General features: G+C 35.4%; 1 protein-coding gene across 38 annotated transcripts in view; it reads left to right on the forward strand.

The window, feature by feature from the left end:
- Rims2 (regulating synaptic membrane exocytosis 2) overlaps positions 1-20960 on the forward strand; it is a 567034-nt gene that overhangs the window by 25246 nt on the left and 520828 nt on the right. For 2 of the 38 annotated variants that reach the window (XM_058585660.1, XM_058585664.1), the window contains exon 2: positions 15056-15240. The exons of the other annotated variants lie outside the window; for them this stretch is intronic. In XM_058585660.1, coding sequence (XP_058441643.1) covers positions 15203-15240 — 38 coding nt within the window. In that variant the 5' untranslated portion in view covers positions 15056-15202. The remainder of the gene's footprint in view (positions 1-15055; positions 15241-20960) is intronic. 38 annotated transcript variants of the gene reach the window in all.

Here is a 20960-nt window from a genome sequence, read left to right on the forward strand (position 1 = left end):
GAAGGTGTTGGGAAAAATTTGATTGATTTCAAATATCAAAAAACATCGCCCTATTAAAGAAGTTAATTTGTGACATTTCCTAAAACTCAACAGATAATTTATAAATTATTAGAATGACTATATAATATGATATATTCTTATTACATGGAAGTACATATCTATATACATATATAGTTTATTTTGAAAATAAGATTTATTTTAAATTTATATATTGATTTTTATATTACTTTTATATTACTAATTATCAATTGTTTTATATATATATATATATATATATATATATATATATGCGCCATGATAAAAAGTTTGAATTTATCTTATTGGCATATCTGGTCCTTATTGAAAAGTTTTGACATAAGTACTTGTTATTATATGTCAACAAATCCTACTGATTTCAGAAAAGTCTCACTAGCGGGAGAACTTTTACCAGTGTATTTCTACCCTTAAGTCTACTGATTTGTATTCTGGGATCTGTATCTGTATCCTAAGTTTGTTTGTCTTCTGAATTTGTTACAGAACACACACACACACACACGCATATACACAATTTTATTTTATGTACTTATTTATTTATTTTTGGATACCGGGATCAAACTCTGGGCACTTAACCACTGAGTCACATCCCTAGCCCTTTTTATTTTTTATTTTGAGACAGGGTCTCCCTAAGTTGCTTAGGGCCTTGCTAAGTTGCTGAGGCTGGCTTTGAACTTGGGATCCTCCTACTGCAGCCACCACACCCAGCCATAGTATATTCTTAAAAACAAAAATTAAGTCATTTATTCCCTAGGTTAATGATCTCTTTAGGCTTTCTGTTGGTTTGAACACATCCCATTGCCTTAATTTTGCAGAGTCCTTCACAGGCTCTCTCCAACATATCTTTCCAGCTTTATGTTTTTCCCTTTCAGCTATAATAAAATTTTCACTGTTTCTGCACTGAAGGAGAAAAGGGGATCCAGTCATAAAGGAGATATATATGAAATAGATAATACAGTAAATTTATATGTCATATGTCTATGTATCTTGAAATCTTTGCAATTCAGACAAATCTAGGCTGTTTTCCTTTTAAAAATTATATTAAAATTACCTTTGGAGATATTGTTAGGAGATACAATTCTCATTACTCATTTTCTTCAACTTCAATAGGAAATCTTATGGAATTGTTTTGGAACACATGCTTCCAATCTGCCGCCAGATTTTACAGCAGGAATTTATATAATCATGCCATAGCTCAAACTGTCTCACAATTTACCATATGTTTCAATATTTCCAATGTTTTCAAACACTCTCTTCTTTTTCCCACCCTTACCAGTTTATATTTCTCAGTTTTGTCCCAGCTTGTTCCCTACAATTCTCATTCATTTCTCTGATTCACAGATAATCCTTGTTATAGCCTTCTAGTTTAGAGTTAGTACTCTGTTGGTTCCCTTTCCTGGGCCCTTTCCTACGTTATTAACATAAGCAATGCCTAATCCTCAATTTAGAACTCCTTAATTCTTGGTCTAGGTTCTGCACTCTGATCTCAGTACATATTTTTAGATCTTTTCTGCTTTTTTTTTTTTTTTTTTCTCAGTGCTGGAGATCAAACCCAGGGCCTCACATGCTCTACCACCAGTTATATCCTCAGCCTGCTGCTTAGCTTGAGTTTTTGTTTAAATTCACTAGAGCCAGAAACATTATGGTTTAGAGTCAGACTAGCTCCTATAACATATTAACATAGCAGTTATGGTATTTTCCTCTTATAATCTCTGTTTTCACCTGGCTAGAGGCTAGGGAAATTTCTGTAATGTAAATCTAATCATATAGGTTAGTTTTATGTAAGTAGTTGGATCTTTATGACTACAAATATTGCTTTTATGCTTACTTTTTTCCTAATCTTATGTTTCCTTAGCTGGTTTTAAGGAGTCAAGATAGCATAGAGTGTGTAAAGAAAATGAAGGAAAGACTTCGGCATCTGTCAACTCTGGGTCATATCCTGTTTTGTCTGTTTACTATATTGTGTAATGTTGAGCAAGTAGCTTACTCTCTTGGCCTCTGTCTCCTTATCTATAATGAAGGACTGCCGCAGTCTGGCTGGGCACAAATCACGAGCCACTGAAGCAGGAACAAACTTTATTTTTAAACTGCAGGAAAACACTTCACACAGCTCCCGGGGAATCCTCCCGAACGCGCCAGGCGGCTTGTCCAGGAACCCCCAGCCGGAAATATCTCTCCCGGAAATCCCTCCTCCTGCACTTCTCCAACCAATGGGAACTCTCGGGGAATCCCCGGAAATCCCCACGAGAACTCCAAAATATTGCGAGAACTCAAAAGTTGTGGCAGAGGCGGATAGTAATGCCTCGCCTGTCAATCAATACTGTTGGCAAAATGCCAGGGGCCATACAGACTCGGCCGTGGCTCTCAGCATCTCCCCCTTTTTGTTTAATTAAACAACAAGCAATGTGGCTTAGGGACCGTGCCTGTTAGGCAGTCCAATTCAACATATGGTCCTTACCCGTCATCGGATGAACTGACCTCTAGGCGTCAGCCTCCTGTCTTAGGTTGGTACCACTGCAATTGGATCATACCCGTCACTGACTACCGGTCCAGCATACAGCCATACTTGTGGATAGGCCTTTGCACCAGTTGGGGGGTGAGGTTCTTTGCCTCACCTCTGTTGGCCCCCAAATTTTAGACCATCACTAGTAGAAGGGAGGAGGATGCAAAATGCCATGACACTAAGCCAATTGAGGGCTCCTTTGAAAAATTGTACCACCGGTGACACCATCAGCAAAAATACTCCAGCACTACCACAATTCGCTGTACCAACAGATAGTTCACAATGCATACAAGTGATACATAGTCCAGGCAAGGTCTGCAAGCAATTCAAAGCAGAGGAATCTGTCAATATGTCCATTTCCTCCCAAAGTAAATCAACTCCTTAATTGAGCATTACTTGTTGAGTTATTATTCATTGATGCATCAGTTTTTACAGTTTGTTGTGATAACTATCGAAGAAGCTGTAGTTTGGTTTTATCTTTGTCTTCACCGGCACTGGGATGAAGATAGGAATTCTGGCAATGATGCTAAGAAAAAAATTATGTAACATTCCAACAGGCACTAAGAAAACAATTTTTTGAACAATTTACATTATCCTGAACAGAATTATTAAATATAATGAGAAGGAAAGGTGAAAGTAAACAAACAGATCTGTTAACCTCCTTATTTGTTCACATATTAAAACAATTTTCAACAGCTGTTTACCCAATCTAAATTAAACCATTAAAATCACATGAATAAAAAAATTCGGATCCATTTATTTATGAGCGCTCCTCATATATGATATATGGACATATGCACATACAGACATACAACACAAAACAGAAGTGTGCACACATAACATACAACACATAAGACAATAGTAAAGGCCTTGTAGCTTTACCTAGGTGAAATCTCCATTGCAATGCTTAAAAACTCCACAGTCAAAAAATAAAACTGATCAGAAAAACATTAACCTAGGTCTGTATGAGCTCAAAAATAAAATAGAACTTTATGATGTGGGAAAAGGCAAATAATAAAATAAATATTGAAAAAAGCATCCTGGTTAATCACTGTCGCAGATGTAAGAATAGCCAAACTGGAGTTCTGGATATCAGCTGTTATGAATTTGAGTCAAATCATCTTCCTTTTGGCTTGTAGAAATTGTTTTAGTTAATCTCTCTGGAATCCAAATCGGCTGCTGTTCTCCCTGTGGAAAAACACAAACAGAACCCCGACTCCAGACAATCACTGGGTCAGGACCTTTCCATTGTCCTGTTAGAATATCCTTCCAAAGTACCTTAGGCTTATGTACATTTTTTGGACACATATGCCTTTCCGCAGCACTAAGCCCTGAGGAATCCAAATTTAAAAAGTTTAGAGTAAAAAGGGTTATTTTAAGTTTATCTTTGGGTGACATATACCCCTTTCCAATTCCCTCTTTTTGCTTTAGTAAGTACATTTTAATAGTTTGATGAGCTCTTTCAACTATGCCTTGTCCCTGTGGATTGTATGGAATTCCTGTTATATGAGTAATGCCAAATGATGAGCAAAATTGTTTAAAAGAGGTAGAAGTATAACCAGGACCATTATCTGTTTTTAACTGTTTTGGAACACCCACAGTGGCAAAATTTTGTAAGCAATGAGCTATAACATCTTTATTTTTTTCTCCGGAATGAAGGGAGCCCATCAAAAATCCGGAAGAAGTATCAACTGTAACATGCAAATATTTTAATTTTCCAAATTGTGGCAAGTGTGTCACGTCCATCTGCCAAATATGGTTAGGTATCAGTCCTCTAGGATTGACTCCAAGATTAACTTGTGGTAAAAAGGTCACACAATTTTGACATTGTTTTATTATTTGTCTAGCTTGTTCCTTAGTTATTTTAAAACGCTTTTGTAAAGTATTAGCATTGACATGGAACCTTTTATGAAAATGTGTAGCTTCTTCTAGTGTAGAGAAAATATGTATGTCATGTGTAGTTTTATCTGCTAAATCGTTGCCCAAACTAAGGGCTCCAGGCAATCCTGTATGTGCTCTGATATGTCCTATAAAGAATGGATCTTTTCTGTCCCAGATTAGACTTTGTATAGCAGAAAACAAAGAGAAAACAGTAGAGGAAGGGGAAATCCTGCCAGCATCTTCAAGGGATACTATAGCATTAACTACATACTGACTATCAGAGAATAAATTAAATACAGAATCTTTAAACATCACAAAAGCTTGTAAAACTGCATTAAGCTCTACCTTTTGAGCTGATTGTTTGGGTACTAAAAATGTAAAAGTTTGATCAGGGGTAACTACTGCTGCTGTACCATTATTTGACCCATCAGTGAATACATTTGGAGCATTCATGATAGGGGTTTTTCTTGTCATTTTTGGAAAAACTACAGGATGCGAAGACCAAAAAGACAACAAAGGATTAGATGGTAAGTGATTATCAAATGAAACATTAGATTTACACATGATTATTGCCCAAGTATTTAACTCATTAGCTAACTCATCAATTTGATCCATAGTATATGGAGTAATAATTTTATTGGGAGAAATTCCAAACACTCCCTTTGCTGCTTTTATTCCTTTGAGTATTAATTGTCCTACAGCCTCAGGATACCTAGTAAGAATAGTGTTAGGAGAATAAGATAAATGTATCCACAATAATGGACCTTCTTGCCAAAATACTCCTGTAGGAATATTTTTTGTTGGTATTACAATAAATAATAAAGGCAAAGTTATATCAATTCTATCCAAATGCATATTTTCCATATATGTTTCAATAATTTTTAATGCCTTTCTTGCTTCAGGCGTTAACATGCGGGGTGAATTTGGATCTGATGGACCTTTTAGGATATCAAATAAAGGTCCCAACTCTCCTGTTGGTATGCCTAGATAGGGCCTTATCCAATTTATGTCTCCTAATAACTTTTGAAAGTCGTTAAGTGATTTGAGTTGATCTACTCGTATTTGAATTTTTGGTGGACAGACCATGGTTGAGGATAATAGAACTCCTAAATAATTAATTGGAAAATTTAATTGTACTTTATCTATTGCTATCTCTAGATTATAATTTTTTAATAAGTTTGTAAGTGTGGCATAACATTCTAGCAATGTGTTTTTATCTTTGTGTGCTAACAATACATCATCCATATAGTGAAATATTTGTAGTTTAGGATTTTGATTTCTAAGTGGCTGGATTGCTTTGTTAACATAAATTTGACACATAGTTGGGCTGTTAGCCATCCCTTGAGGGAGTACTTTCCATTCATATCTCTGATCAGGACCTTCATGATTCAGTGCAGGGATAGTAAATGCAAAATGTGGACTATCCTCAGGATGAATTGGAATTGAAAAAAAACAATCTTTAATATCTATAGCTAAAACGTACCAGGTTTTTGGCAAAGCAGACAATTGAGGAATCCCCGATTGAGCAGGTCCCATAATAACCATCTCATTATTAATGGCTCTTAAATCTTGCAATAATCTCCATTTACCAGATTTCTTTTTAATGACAAAAATGGGAGTATTGTAAGGAGATACGGAAGGTTGTATATGTCCCTCCGCTAATTGTTGTTTGACCAGGTCATGGGCTGCTTGTATCTTTTCTTTAGTCAGGGGCCACTGAGGAACCCATACTGGTCTATCTGATTTCCAAGTAATTTTTATTGCCTCAGTGACCCCTTCTGAAAACCCAGTCCATGTCTATTTATTCCCTGATCTATTTGAATTGGTGCTGCTATGCCTTGTTCTCCTAATCTTTTTTCTTTCCTGAAACCTTGTCTAGCCCTAATAGTGGGCGCATTTGGATTGATGTTATTTGTTAATGTCAAACCTAATTGATCTAGGACATCTCGTCCCCATAAATTTATAGGAAGATGATCCAATACATATGGCTGTATAGTTCCTTCACATCCTTCAGGATCCTTCCAATCTAATACCATTGCACTTCTATGGGGATTAGTCGCCACTCCTAGGCCTCGAAGCGTTTGAGTGGCTTGTTGTAATGGCCAATGTTTTGGCCATTCTTGACGAGATATGATGCTAAGGTCTGCACCTGTATCCAGTAGCCCATTAAGTTCATGTCCTTGAATATTTAGTTTTATCATGGGGCGAGAATCTAAATTTAAAGACAGCATAGCCCAATCTACACCTGTGGAGCCTAATCCCCTGGAACCTCTTTCTATAGTACTACTGGAAAATTTATCATGTAGGCTGGGTATTATTAATAACTGTGCTATTCTATCTCCTGGTGAAATTACTGATATACCCTTTGGAGAACTAGCTATAATTTTTATTTCACCTTCATAATCGGGATCAATTACCCCGGGACTTATCATAAGTCCTTTTAGCGTAGAAGAACTGCGTCCTAACAATAAGCCTACTGTTCCTTGGGAAAGAGGTCCTTTTACTCCTGTGGGAATGATTTGAACTCCCATCTCTGGAGTTAGTACTGCTCTGGCGGAGGCGCAGATGTCCAACCCTGCGCTCCCTCTGGTTCGTCTGATGAGAGATCTGATGGATAATGTGTCCTGGGCACTACCCTGATGGTGTTGCTGGGTTCCTCCATGGTGTTTCTGGGTTCCTCCAGTGCCCCGTACATTTGTGGTCGTGGGCCCCGGAGCATTGGGCCCCCCTGTCCGTTTTTCGGCAATGGAGCTCGATGCCTTTCTCCACGATATCGTGGGTAAACACTTGGTCCTTGTCTGTTTTTTGATAACGGAATACCCTCTATGGTGGTTTGAGAATGGCATTCATTAGCCCAATGTTTCCCTCTACGGCATCGTGGGCAAATACCCGGTATTCTATTCGTTTGATATCTAGCTTTGTTAAACCCTCCTCCTATGGGGCAACTCCTTTTAAAATGTCCTGTTTGATCACAATTATAGCATGTTTTTGGCCTGGCATCTAAAGCCTGTTGTACTGCTGCTAAGACTTGCCCTTGTTTATTAATGTCTCTACATAATTTAATATATGTGTTTAAATCTTCATGTCTCCATGGTCTAATGACCTGTCTGCAACAACGATTTGCTTGGTCATAAGCCAGTTGTCTTATAAATGGCATTGCCTGTTCTGTATCCCCAAAAATTCTGGAAGCTGCTTGAATAAGCCTATCTACAAATTCAGCGTAAGGTTCATTAGTTCCTTGTATTACCTTAGATAATTGACCTTGTAAACCTCCATGCCCCTGTAAAGTTTTCCATGCCCTAACCGCATCTACAGCAATTTGTGCGTATACGCCAGGATCATATTCAATTTGTTGCCGTTGACCCTCATAAGGTCCTTTTCCTAACAACATATCTAGATTTCTTTGAGGGTAACCGGCTGCTGCATTTCGTCTAGCTGTCTCCCTGCAAAATTCCTCATTGGCAACCTTCCATAACAAATATTGTCCTCCATTTAGCACAGATTTACACATACTAGCCCAATCTGCTGGCGTCATGTCCAAGTTGGTAATGGATTCGACCATGCTTACAGTGAACGGTGCTTGAGGACCATAGGTTGTTACAGCCTCCTTTAACTGCTTCACTGTTTTGAAATCTAAAGCACGGTGAATTCGCTGCCCTCCTGCCTGCTCAAGTACAGGGCATGCTAATCTTTGAGGTCCTGTATCAGGATCCCATCTATCAACTACGGGGTTTGAGGGCCACTGAGCTATCTCCATAGGGGGAGCTGTTGGTTGAATTACGCCCTCTGGTGATAGAACGGTGTTAGTAGCAGCCTCCTGTTGTAGCTTTTTCCCTAATAGCTGTTTCTCCTCTAAGCTTTCTTCCTTTAAATTTTCTTCCTCTGTCTGACTAGCTTGAGAGACCTTCTCTTTTGCTTGATCTAAAATGTCTTTCTCCATGGTCTGAACCTCTAACAATTTACTTAACACTCTTTCAGTTTGTTTTTTTACTAGTTTCTAATCTGTTATAAAGATAATGCAACCCAATAAGATAACACAAAACAAAACCGAAACAGAATGAAACAAAAACGGAACAAAAAATCGTTGTATCAATTTTCCTGTTTTCTTGACATGTGCATTTGTGGTCTATTTCTATCTCTTCCTCAGGGGCGAACAACTTCAAACCTTGAGCCAACCATTTTTCCCAATCTGCCTGAGAAAATTCTAGGGATAGGCAGCTTGAAACAAACACAAAACAAATCAAAACAAGAACACATTGTTTTATAAAATGGTCACCCATTCTCTCGCCTTCCCTTAGGGGCAAGCAATTTCACTTACCCCGAAGCTTCAGACGTTCCCCGAACGGGCTGCCAAATGCTGCGGTCTGGCTGGGCACAAATCACGAGCCACTGAAGCAGGAACAAACTTTATTTTTAAACTGCAGGAAAACACTTCACACAGCTCCCGGGGAATCCTCCCGAACGCGCCAGGAGGCTTGTCCAGGAACCCCCAGCCGGAAATATCTCTACCGGAAATCCCTCCTCCTGCACTTCCCCAACCAATGGGAACTCTCGGGGAATCCCCGGAAATCCCCACGAGAACTCCAAAATAGTGCGAGAACTCAAAAGTTGCGGCAGAGGCGGATAGTAATGCCTCGCCTGTCAATCAATACTGTTGGCAAAATGCCAGGAGCCATACAGACTCGGCCGTGGCTCTCAGCAAAGGACAGTAATGCCTATTTCATAGAACTGTGGTAAGGTGCAATGCAATGTAACTGCACATAAAAGATATACAATAAATGTTAATAGGGGAAAAATAAGCTTTTTGCATTTTACGTTACTTGTTCTCTTACCCCTTCCCTACTTTTTATGTTCTCCTTCCAGTTTTGTGCTCTCCATCCCAATCTGGAATTCAGTTCATTTGTTTATATGAAGGTCAGTCTTGAGGATTAGAATATGACACTAGACTGAGGAAGTAAGAACATAGGTGAAATTCATCTGGGTATTTGTCCTTGAAATTTTCTTCATTAAAGGGTTTTGAGATTGTCGATAATAGCAAATTGATTTCTTGAGGCTAAAAAGTGACTATTTTTATTTAAAATACTTTAAACAACATAAAAAATAGTTAAGTAGAACCTTATCTGCGCTCTACTCCTGCTGTTAATAACCAATTTTTAAAAAATCTTTGCATTACTATTTAAAATGAGTAGTAATTAAAAATTGTTTAAAAAATTCTGTAAGTAATTTGGATATGGTGGTGCATGCCTGCAATCCCAGAGGCTAAGGCAGAAAGATAACAAGTTTGAGGCAGCTTCAACAATTAGCAAGAACTTGAGTTAAAAAAAAAAAAAAGGCTGGGACACTTAAGCACACCTGGATTCAATCTCTGGTACCAAAAAATATGCAAGCAGTTTATTCAAATCTAAGCTCTGCTTTGGACTTATCATGCAGTTTGACAAGTGTATATATTTTAAGACTGTTCATTCTTTTGATACAAATAATAAGATTCTTGAATTTGTTTTGATTCTTTTCTGGCTGTAGTAGGTACTAAAATCATCATCTTTCAAATACTTACAGTTCTGATTACATTGTATAGAAATAGGAAATTCAAATTCATTTTATCTCAATTTTATTATAAGAACTGAATAATAAGATTTTTAAAAATGAAAATATTCTAATATTCTTTGTAATTTTATAACCATAAATAGCTGTTACTTTTTAATTTTTCTTATAGTTTTACATAGATGCAGTTATATTATGTATATAGGTGTATATATCTGCAGTTTTACATTTTGCTTAGCAATTTAATATATATATATATATATATATATATATATATATATATATATATATATATATATATATATTTTAACCTAACAGGATATTTTTTTCCATGAATATGTTTTCTCAATCATCTACTTCACTTCTTGTCATATGAAAACATTCACTTCATTTAATTGGGTTTCTGTCCATTATAGTTTATAAATCAAAAAGTCTGACATTCCACTATTCAATTATGCTATATATATGCATATTCATATATATGCATATCCATATATATGCATATACATCTGTCATGAGTAATTTATATATATGTGTGTGTGTGTGTGTGTGTGTGTGTGTATAAAATTTTTTCCCCTTCTTCTCTGGTCCGATGTCAAGCCAAATGTGGGATATTTCTATTTCCTGGATTTTGAAATTTTACTCATCTCAGGCAGCCATGTTAGTAGTATTTCTCTGGAGATTTGAGGATAATGATGAATGATGACATTTCCACACAGTAATTCAAAATTCAAAATTGAAATAGACTTTCCTATTATAAAAATCTCTGAGCATTTCTACCCACTATGGCCATGTTGTTGAATTCTATTTATTCTTGCCCTGTCTTTTCCTTCCATTTCTTCCTTACTCTCCAGTTTCTATTAATTTTTGTGCATATCAGTTTAGTATTTTTTTCTTCTCAATCTTTTCACCTTTGGGGTTCCCCTTTAACTATGAAGTAGCTAGCTTATCAAGGTGGGGTCCTAAATAGAATAAGATATATTCCTTGTTTGTATAAATCAAAATATATTCTACTGTCATGTATAACTAAAAAGAACAAATGAAAAAAGATCCCTCTCAAAAAAGAGATTAATTTTCAATAACATTTGGCATTTTTTTTATTCTGCTTTATTGACTTTTCTATAAATTGTTGTTTGATTGAAGTTGGTTGGTCTTTAGGGGACTTCTTCAAATGTGTGTCTGGATAATATTAAGATTTGGGTAAGAGTTTCATAACATCTACTTGAGAAGAGTTAAGGGGCATTGGGTTGACATTATAATTAAATTTCATTAATTTATTTTCTTTGGTTCATATGAAGGACAGTAATTTCTTGATTTGTTAAACCTGTGACTATATAACACCTTATATCAGCCTCAGTAAAATAGAAAGAAAAGATCATTAATCATGTGAGACAGTTGTTATTCTTATGGCCCTCAATGTTATAATGACAGTGCAGTTTCTATTTATTTGCCCAAGTTTGATGATAAAGAAGTTTGCACCAAGGTAAAATAGTGAACTTGATGGAACTTGTCTTGTGTTCTTAGTTTTCTTACTTGAAACCTTTTCAATACTTATGGGTAACTTCTTCCTTTGGACATTTACTCCTGTCCTACTCTTTACTCTCCCCTCAATTCCTACTATATTTGGAAGAAGAAGAATCGATTATTTGTATTTTTCCAAAGGGCAAATAATAATGCAATTACCTTAAATTATTAACAGTTATAAACTTAAGCAGATATTGAATGTCTACAAGTTAAGTGAGTTATTGATAACTTATGTTTTTGTGGAGACTGAGGACAGGAATTGTGTGTGATATATTGCTCTATTCCTTTTTGAGCTTAGCCACACTGACTGATACACAATGGGTTCTCAGTAATAAATTAATGAAGGAATTAAAGACAGCTTGTTTAAAGAGTTTCAAGAGATCTGTAGAAGAAATAAAGGGTACAATGACAGGGAATTTTAGAATTGTATTTATACTTTAAAAATTGACCCCGAGTTTAAAACAGAATTAATCATTTTGATGTGGCCAAGAATGATGATGATGATGATGATGATGTGTGTGTGTATGTGTGTGTGTCCGGTGAGGAGACATGGGGGGACATGGGAGGTGGTTTACTCTTTACCATTGCGAAGAAAAAGTGGATGTCTTGAGTCTTCAGTATCATTCTTTGTTTTACCTTTCAAAGTGTGCTTATTCCACTCTTTAGTTTAGGGTTGAGCATCAGTTCTTGCCACCTATTATTTGGCTAGGAAAGAGTCCAGCCACTTCTTTGAAGGAAGAAGTAAAGTAGGTGAAGACAAAGTATGTGAGGAGTATAAATGCAGAGGAGGGTCTACCAGGCCTGAAAGTTGTGAAGTTGTGTGTGTGTGTGTGTGTGTGTGTAGAGTTAGAATTAAGCCATTTTGTGATCATTAGTTATTTTCCTTATATCTGTTGTGAGTAAGGAAAATAAATAAATTGAGAATATAACAGTAGGTAGTGGTTAGATTAGGCAGGGACTTATATGGCAGAGAGTTTGGTTTTCTAAATATAATGACTATTTAAGGGGACAGTTGGAGTGATAAGGTGTGGGGAGAATTGGTGGTAGAGAATGTTTTCTAGTCAAGGCAAGAGAAGTGGAAGATTTAAATGAACTGTGAAATTTGGTTTGTGATCCCAAATAAATATTTATGTATAAAACTTTTCAGATGAGCTAAGGCATCTTGACATTGTCATACTGGTATTTTCTAAAACATTTATTATACTTCTCTTTTTTCTTATGGGACAGTGCTGAAATATAATTTGAATTATAATTTCTATTTTAATTAAAATTATTAATTGCCTTGAGTCTTCATGGCTAAGATGGTTTCACTACTTGAATGATTAATTGTGGTAGTGTTTATGAAAAATATTTCCTAGGTATTAATAATTGTGATTGTAGGGCTGGGGATATAGTTCAGTTGGTGGAGTGCTTGCCTTGCATGCATAATGCCCTGGGTTCAATCCCTGACACCATACACACACACACAAAAATTGTGATCATAATAAAATTGGCTTTTATTTTAATGAAGAGTTACAGATTCTGAGGGAGTTCTTATTTTGGCACTTTAACCTCAGACTATTTAAATTAAACATGATTCAACTTCTTTTGCCCTTGGTGTCATTAAAATAAGTAATAGTATAAGCATTATGGAATTAGGACCAAGGGGGGAAAAAAGAAAAAAAAATGAAGAGAGTATAGATGAAAGGAAAGTGAGAAAGCAAGAGATGGGCGAGCAAGAGATGAAGGATGGAGACCATGCAAAGATCCACACAAAGGATTATTTGTTAAAGCTGACAAATAAAGGCCATCTCTCTATAGAGAGGAGAGAGAGGTGCCTGAGATGTTTGGATGTTCAGCTTTTATGGGTTAGGGGTTTGGAATTGTAGTTGTGGTGTTATAGGATAGGCTCCCTCCAGTACTTGCATCAGAGCTAGGCGGGTGGGGAATAGCATGGGATTGGCTTAGGTCAGTTACTAATGGGGGTCGGGGGGAGTTCGGGTAAGAGAAAGTATAGGAAAGCGAAATTTATAAGATGGCGGTTAACATTTAAAATGGCTGATCGAATGTTAAATCAATACCCTATAACAGAGAAGTGGAGTGTATAAATAAAAGAAAGAGAGAACAAGAAACACAAAAAGTGATGGAACAGAGGAAGAAGAGGTCATGACACTGAAAGTTATGTAATTAGAAAAACAAAGCCACACTAAATATTAAAAAAATAAAATTTAATATAAGATTACCAAAAGTAGTGGTAGGGTGGGAGAAGCAAAAGGTGGGTGATGAATTTGTGAAAATATCAGCCACTATACGAAATTACTACTACTTCTAGGCCTGGGAGAATAGAAACAGAAAATGCTGTTAAACAGAGCACCTAAATACTGTGATGATTAAGTTGTTGGAGTACCACTACCACCCTTGGAGTTACACTACTTTGATCCGGAAAGTCTGTAGTCCTGTTTGTGATGCTGAACTTACCTCAGAGAATGCTGGAGCCTGCAGTTTCTACTGCTACTTGTGCCAGAACTGTACTGTGATTGCAGTAGCCAGCATTTGCTTAGTAGTTTTCTGCTGCTGCCATTGCTACTGGAGCCATAGTTCATGAGCAATCTTATGCTGAGTTTTCGGGGATACTGCTGCAGTTTCTGCAGGAACTAGGAACAGAAGAAAGAAAATAAAATGATTTATCTTCCCTTGCCATCCAATTTTCATCAGTGCTTCTCAATAGCAGGACAAAATTAAATTAGAAACTAGCTACTGAGGGAGAGGGAGAACTGTAGTCTGTAGGCTTCTAGCCCTCTGAAATAAGGAGGAGAGCTTGGAAGGGCAGGAATGGCGTTGGGAACCAACAAAGGACCAGTACAGGAAGAAATTATAAAGTACTGATTCTTCAGTCATAATAGGAGTAAAGAAACTTTTTTTTTGCAACTTTTCTGAACAATGTCAAGACCTATCTGTCTGTCTTTCATGGCCAAAGGAAATGATTGAGTTATAGGGACTAGCAGAAAAAGTTTAAAAGTGATATAATTTTCTAATGAGGTATCAGGATATTTTAGTTTCAAGATATAAAAATTGACCTAGGTTTATTTAAGCAGAAAGTAAATTTATTATAAGGTCATTGGAAAACTCTCAGAAAAGTTGAATAACTAATCCCTGGAAAAGACAGAAATAGAATTAGCTCTGGATAGCTCATTTGCAGAAATTAATGGATGGCCTGTTCAGTGTGCTCCCTGCTGTTTGTATGGACCAATTCCACCATTTGTTGCTTAAGGTTCACATTACCAGAGGAAGAGGCCTTCTGGCCTAGCTTGGGTTAGTTGTCCACCCTTGGATAGAGGAGGGCATGAGGCCATGATAGACAATTACAATGCTACTGAATCAATCACTGAGGACTAGTTTTTCAAAGAAATTTTGAGATAGTAGAGGAGAATAATTACTATACAGGAAAAATTTACAAGATATTTTGTTTTGGATTAGCAGTAGGAAACAAAAACTATAGCCCAAATTTCTTGAGCACTTAATATGTAATAGGCTCTCTGATCTCTTTTTAATAATATCTTTGAGGAAGTTGTCATTATTATCCTCATTTTACAGATGAGAAAAATTGAGAGGTGCACTTCTGATGATGGTGGATTAGGCAATTTGGACTAACCCTTCCACTGAGAACAACTAGAAAATCTGGATCAAATATAAAAATCATCTGTTTGAAAGTATCAGAGAGCTAACACATCAGTGAAGACTATGGGGACAAGATCCTGGAGAAGAAGGAAACCCAAAAGGTGAGCTGGGATTTGAGGCTTCTTTCCCCTAGGGGAATCTGCTATTTCAAGTAAAGGTGGCTACGAAGATGAGAAATTGAGAAGACCTTTGATGACTTGTATGGTGGGGCTAACTGAGCAATAGTTTGAGTGCAGGATCTTGCCTGCTGAACGCCCACTCCTGCTTTGGTTTGAGACCTCAAAGGCTATACCTTAGGAATGAGGATGAGTCAGAAATAGAACAGTCTACTTATAGAACAAAATCTATTTAGGATCACCCTAATCTTTGATTATATTAAGTATACTCAGGATTATTAATGAATTTAACCACCAATTAAAGCAAAATAAATCTTTTTTGGCAGAAGATAATATCATCCTGGACCTCAGATAATTTCTATAGTTTTTATTTATAATGTCTTGCACACAAAAATAATCAGGCATATAGGAGACAAAATCATAAAATTGAAACCAAGAGAAGCAGCATATCACAGGAGATTCAGATAATGGAGTTCTCAGGCCTTGACTTAAACAAAATAAGTGTGTTTAAAGTAGTAAAATACAAGAGTGAGGGCTTTGGCAGGAGAACTGGGTATTATAAAAATAAATGTGTAGAACTAAAAAAGGCAATAAGTGAAATTAAGAACTCATTGAATGCATTTAGTAGCATTCTAGAGAAGCATATAGTGAAATAGCTAAGTAGAAGATAGACTAGGGAAAATATGTGCAATAAAATATAGTAAGCTGGCGCAGTAAGTAGCATATATCTGTAATCCCAGCGGCTCAGGAGGCTGAGGCAGGAGCATTGTGAGTTCAAAGCCAGCCTCAGCAACAGTGAGGTGCTAAGCTATTCAGTGAGATCCTGTCTCTAAATAAAATATAAAAATAAGGGTTGGAGATGTGGCTCAGTGGTTAAGTGCCCCTGAGTTCAATCTCTGGTCCCAAAAAAAGAAAGACAGAAAAAAAAAACCCACACGTAGGAAAAAGAAAAAGAAAAAAGAATAAAAGACATAGGGAATAGATAACAGTCAGAGTTCCAGAAGGACAGGAGAAAGAGAATGAGGCAGACACAGTATCTGAGAGATAATGGCTGAGATTCTTTCCAAAATTGACAATACACCATAGATTTGCTAAGTGCTACAAAGACAGAACAGATAAGTATGAAAAAAATCACAAATATAAGTAGGCATGTCAAAATAACTGTGAAAAACCAAAACCAACAAAAATCTTAATATAGACAGAAAAAGTGTAGCAACTTTCAAAGTGGCCCTGACAGATCTACATCTGATTCTTTAGAGAAACAACGGAGGCTGTAAGACAATGAATTGATGTCTTCAAAGTGTGAAAGGAAAAAAAAAATTTTTTTGTTCTTTTTTTTGGGGGTGTGGGGTGGGGTACTGGGGATTGAACTCAGGAGCACTCAGCCACTTTACTATATCCTCAGCCCTATTTTGTATTTCATTTAGAGACAGGGTCTCACTGAATTGCTTAGCACCTCCTTGTTGCTTGAGGCTGGCCTCAGCCTCCCAAGCCTCTGGGATTACAGGCCTGTGCCACTATGCCTGGCCTTGTTCTGTTTTTTAAAGAGATAGGGTCTTGATATGTTATTCAGGCTTTCCCTGAGTTTCTGAGTTCAAGCCATCCTTTGCCTCAGCCTCCCTTGTAGCTGCAACCACAGAAGTGTGCCACTGTGACTAAATCAAAGGGAAACAAAACAAAACAACAACTGCATACTTAGAATTTTATGTTCACTGAAAATATCTCAACGGTGAAACCAAAATAATGAACATTTCAGACACGTCAAAACTGAAATATATCATCAGCTTTTCACACTTAAGGAAATACTGAAGAGTATTTTTTAAACAGAAGAAAAATGATCTCACATGGAAGGCTAGAAATAGAGGAAGGAATGAGAAAAGGTGGAAAGTACAAATATGTGGACAAATGGAAATTTACATCGACTGTAAATCAAATAAAATAAATGTAATGAATTGAATGTTGTAATTAGACTATTGATGGGATAAAAAACAGAAACCAACTATATGCTTTTTTTTTTTTTTAAAGAGACACATCTAAAGTTTCTTACATGGATGTTGAAAGCATATTGATATAAAAAGGTTGAAAACAAAATGATGCTAAATTTTATAATATCATCAAAACTTTAATACCAAAGCCTGAAATTATACGAAAATAAAATTTGAAGGCAAAATTTTATTCAGGAATTTAGATGTAAAAATTATAGAAAAGAAATTAGTAAAAATATAAAAATAGAACATGATTAAATTGTATTTATGACTATAAGATTAAACTTTTGAAAATTTGTCAGTATAATAGACAATGAATTTCAGCAGTTTTTAGTTTTAGATAAACAGATATGCTAATTCTAAAAGTTATATGGAAATACAAAAGCCCAAGAATAGTCTTGTAGAAGAGCAAAGATAAATTGCTCTACCAGAGGGGCTGGGGTTGTGGCTTAGTGGTAGAGCACTTGCCTAGTATGTGCGAAGCCCTGGGTTCGATCCTCAGCACCACATAAAAATAAGTAAATAAAATAAAGGTAATGTGTCCAACTACAGCTAAAAAATAAATATTAAAAATTGCTCTACCAGATATTAAGAATGATTAAAATTATTTCACCATTAAGACCTGGAGGTAATGGTGCAAAAGTAGATTAATTGATCTGTCAATATGTGGATACTTGGATTTATCACAAAAGAGCACAGCAGAGCAGTGACGAACTAGTTTTTCAGTAAATGGTGTAGGGTCAGTTAGAGATTCTGGTAGAAAAGAAATTGTGTTTTATTATTACCTTACACTATACTCAAATAAAAAAAGCTCTAAATATGAAAATAAACTCTTTATCACAAGTTTTAAATGTGAAAGTAAAATTATAAAGCTTCTAGAAGACAATTTCCTTACTTCAAAGTTGGGAAAGAATTCTTAAATAGGAGGAAAAAGTGGTGACCATATTAGAAATTATTGAGAGATTGTGTTATAATGAAAAGAACTTGTGTTCATCAAACATCTCATTTAGAGAGTACACAGTGAGTCAGAAAGTAGAAGATATTTGAAAATTTAGGTAAAAATTACGAAATAATTGGAATAAGCACGTGGACAATACCTTTTAAATGTAGTAGATACTTTCTCTTTTGAGCTATTAAAAATTTTTTATTTGTTTTAATTATTTATACATGACAGTAAAATGCATTTATGCACTTTGATATATCACACATAGATAGGATATAATTTCTCATTTTTCTCAGTGTACATGTTAGTGCAATTGCTCAACTATCGTTTTCTGAAGTTCTGTTTTGTCTGTAATGTATCTGCTTTAAGACATATTAAGCAACATATTAAGACTGAAAGGATTGTGTTCCTCTCTGCATTCTACTTATTGCACTGCAGTAAATTATTTATATTTGTCTCTCTCCCCAATAGACTCTGAGATATATAAGATATTTGGTATTTTATTTATCATATATTCAAATGAATTATTGTTTGGTGGTGAATAAATAAGTGACTATTATTTATATAGGCAGTAGTACCACTAGTGGCAAGCTATAAACACATGGTCATTCCAGTGATACAATAGAGAAATTCCTGGCCATTTCTTGTCAGCCAAACTCAATTTACTTGCATACTGAAAATTCAGTTTTCATACTTGGAGATAGAAAATATGAAGAATTTGCAGTATCTCTTGAGAATTATATGCCAATAAGTGAAGACTAACATTGTGTGAGGAGTCAGGTCATCTCCTTCTATCATTTAGACCACATACTTTCATTTGTAAAATTAATAGGCCTGGGTTAGATTTCCTGTATAGCTCTTTCCTACATTTGAAGTGCTTGTATTCTATTACTAGAGGAACATTTAATTTTTACCCACTTGTTATATTTGAAGCAAATGACTTCTACTTTAGATTTTTATATGATTATTGAAATATAAAACAATGAAGAATTTGAATAGTGCATGCTACAATATTTGCTAATTATTGTAACATTCTATGTTCTATGATTATGACTTTAAATTTGTATCTGCTACAGAAGATACATTTGCAATCAATACTTGATGTCATTTAAAATAAGTATTTAAAAACTTATAAAAAGATCACATTTTGGACAATGGAATATTTACTGTGCTGCTGGTTGGATCAGGTAAACAATACAGATTTTTGAAAGCAGACAAAGTTGGCTTGAAGCATTTTTTCTGTCATCTATTAGTGACTCTGATAAGTTATTTTCCCTGTGGGAGTATAATTTAGAATAATAATATGTACCTTGTGAGGTTGTGAGAATTAAGTGAGAAAACTTACAGTAAGCACATAATATTGTGCATAATCATAGTATTTTTGGTTGCTAGTTATTTATATTCTCTTCTATTCTGTCTTTAACAATCTCACTGCGTTTTGTATCTTAGCTCACATAAAGAGAAGAAAATAGTTAGAAATAAAACACTATGCAATGTTCAATAATTAACTAAAATTAATTTAGTTATAAATATAATGAAGTTTAATAATATACAGATATTATTGTATGCTTCTAGAGGTTAATTTTTAATTCTTCCTCATTAAGTTATGGTGAAATGCTTAGCCATGTTTAGCTGAAGGAAATAGCTTTACTATGTTCTTAGTAATATCATCTTTCACTTTTTGGGTGTTTGTTGTTCACAAATATAATCTTATATTTTTTAGTGTCCTTAAAAAGTCAAAAGAAGGGACTGGAGATATACCTCAGTTGGTAGAGTACTTGCCTCACATGCACAAGGCCCTGGGTTCAATCCTTAGCACTGCCAAAAAAAAAAAAAAGTCAACAGAAGAATATAATACATGAAAGTCCAATCCCAATATTATTGGAACAAAGCTGTGCTCATTTGTTTGTGCATTATGTGCACTATCCCAACTACTCTGCTGCTAAAGTGCAAATGCAAATATAACTCCAACATTAGCCATATAGTTCTATGTAGAAATAATTAAGGACAACCGATAATGGTGCACAGCAAGGGAGGAGGGAGCATTTATACTATTACTCTATATCTACTCTACCCCTGCTGTCCTAATATCTACTATAGCTAATTCTCATATAGCTAGGATAAAATTTCACTAAGGGAAATAGAGTTACAACATTCAGAGTTGATGATAAAGGTAGATATCCTGGTTCTGTCCACAATTCAAAGTTGTTTCTGGTTGGTCCACACTTAGCAAAGGATGCAAAAGAGGATGTGATAATGTTAAAACCAACCAGATGTTAAGTACACTTTAAAGTAGTAAATAATCATTTATATTCATAGCTTCTTCAAAAAGCATTCTTTTACGCAGAAGGAGATAGTAATAAACTGAACTTCAAGTTAAAAAAATAAATTCCTTTTGATTATTTGAAGTAGAAAACCAATACAATATATAGATCATTATCCAAAGTACATGTATGAAGACACAAATTAGTATGATTATACTTTGTATACAATCAGACATATGAACTATTGTGCTCTATATGTGTAATATGAATTGTAATGCATTCCTCTGTCATATGTAAATAAAAAAAGAACTATATGGCTAGAAAAGGCTTACTTTTATTCGTATTCTAAACTTATGACTCAGATATTAGAAAATACCAGAAGTGGCCTTATAAATGTGATTATTCATTCTATAAGTGACAGATCAAACTCAAATATATACTCCAGGATTTTAATACCATTATGTTTAACTCCATTATTGAGTTGATCACAGCCAAAAGAATTGCTTTGAGTAC

This window comes from Marmota monax, unplaced genomic scaffold, assembly GCF_021218885.2.
Source record: "Marmota monax isolate L192 unplaced genomic scaffold, Marmota_monax_Labrador192_F-V1.1 WCK01_AAM20220418_F8-fsc00003, whole genome shotgun sequence".
NCBI classification, from domain to species: domain Eukaryota; kingdom Metazoa; phylum Chordata; class Mammalia; order Rodentia; family Sciuridae; genus Marmota; species Marmota monax.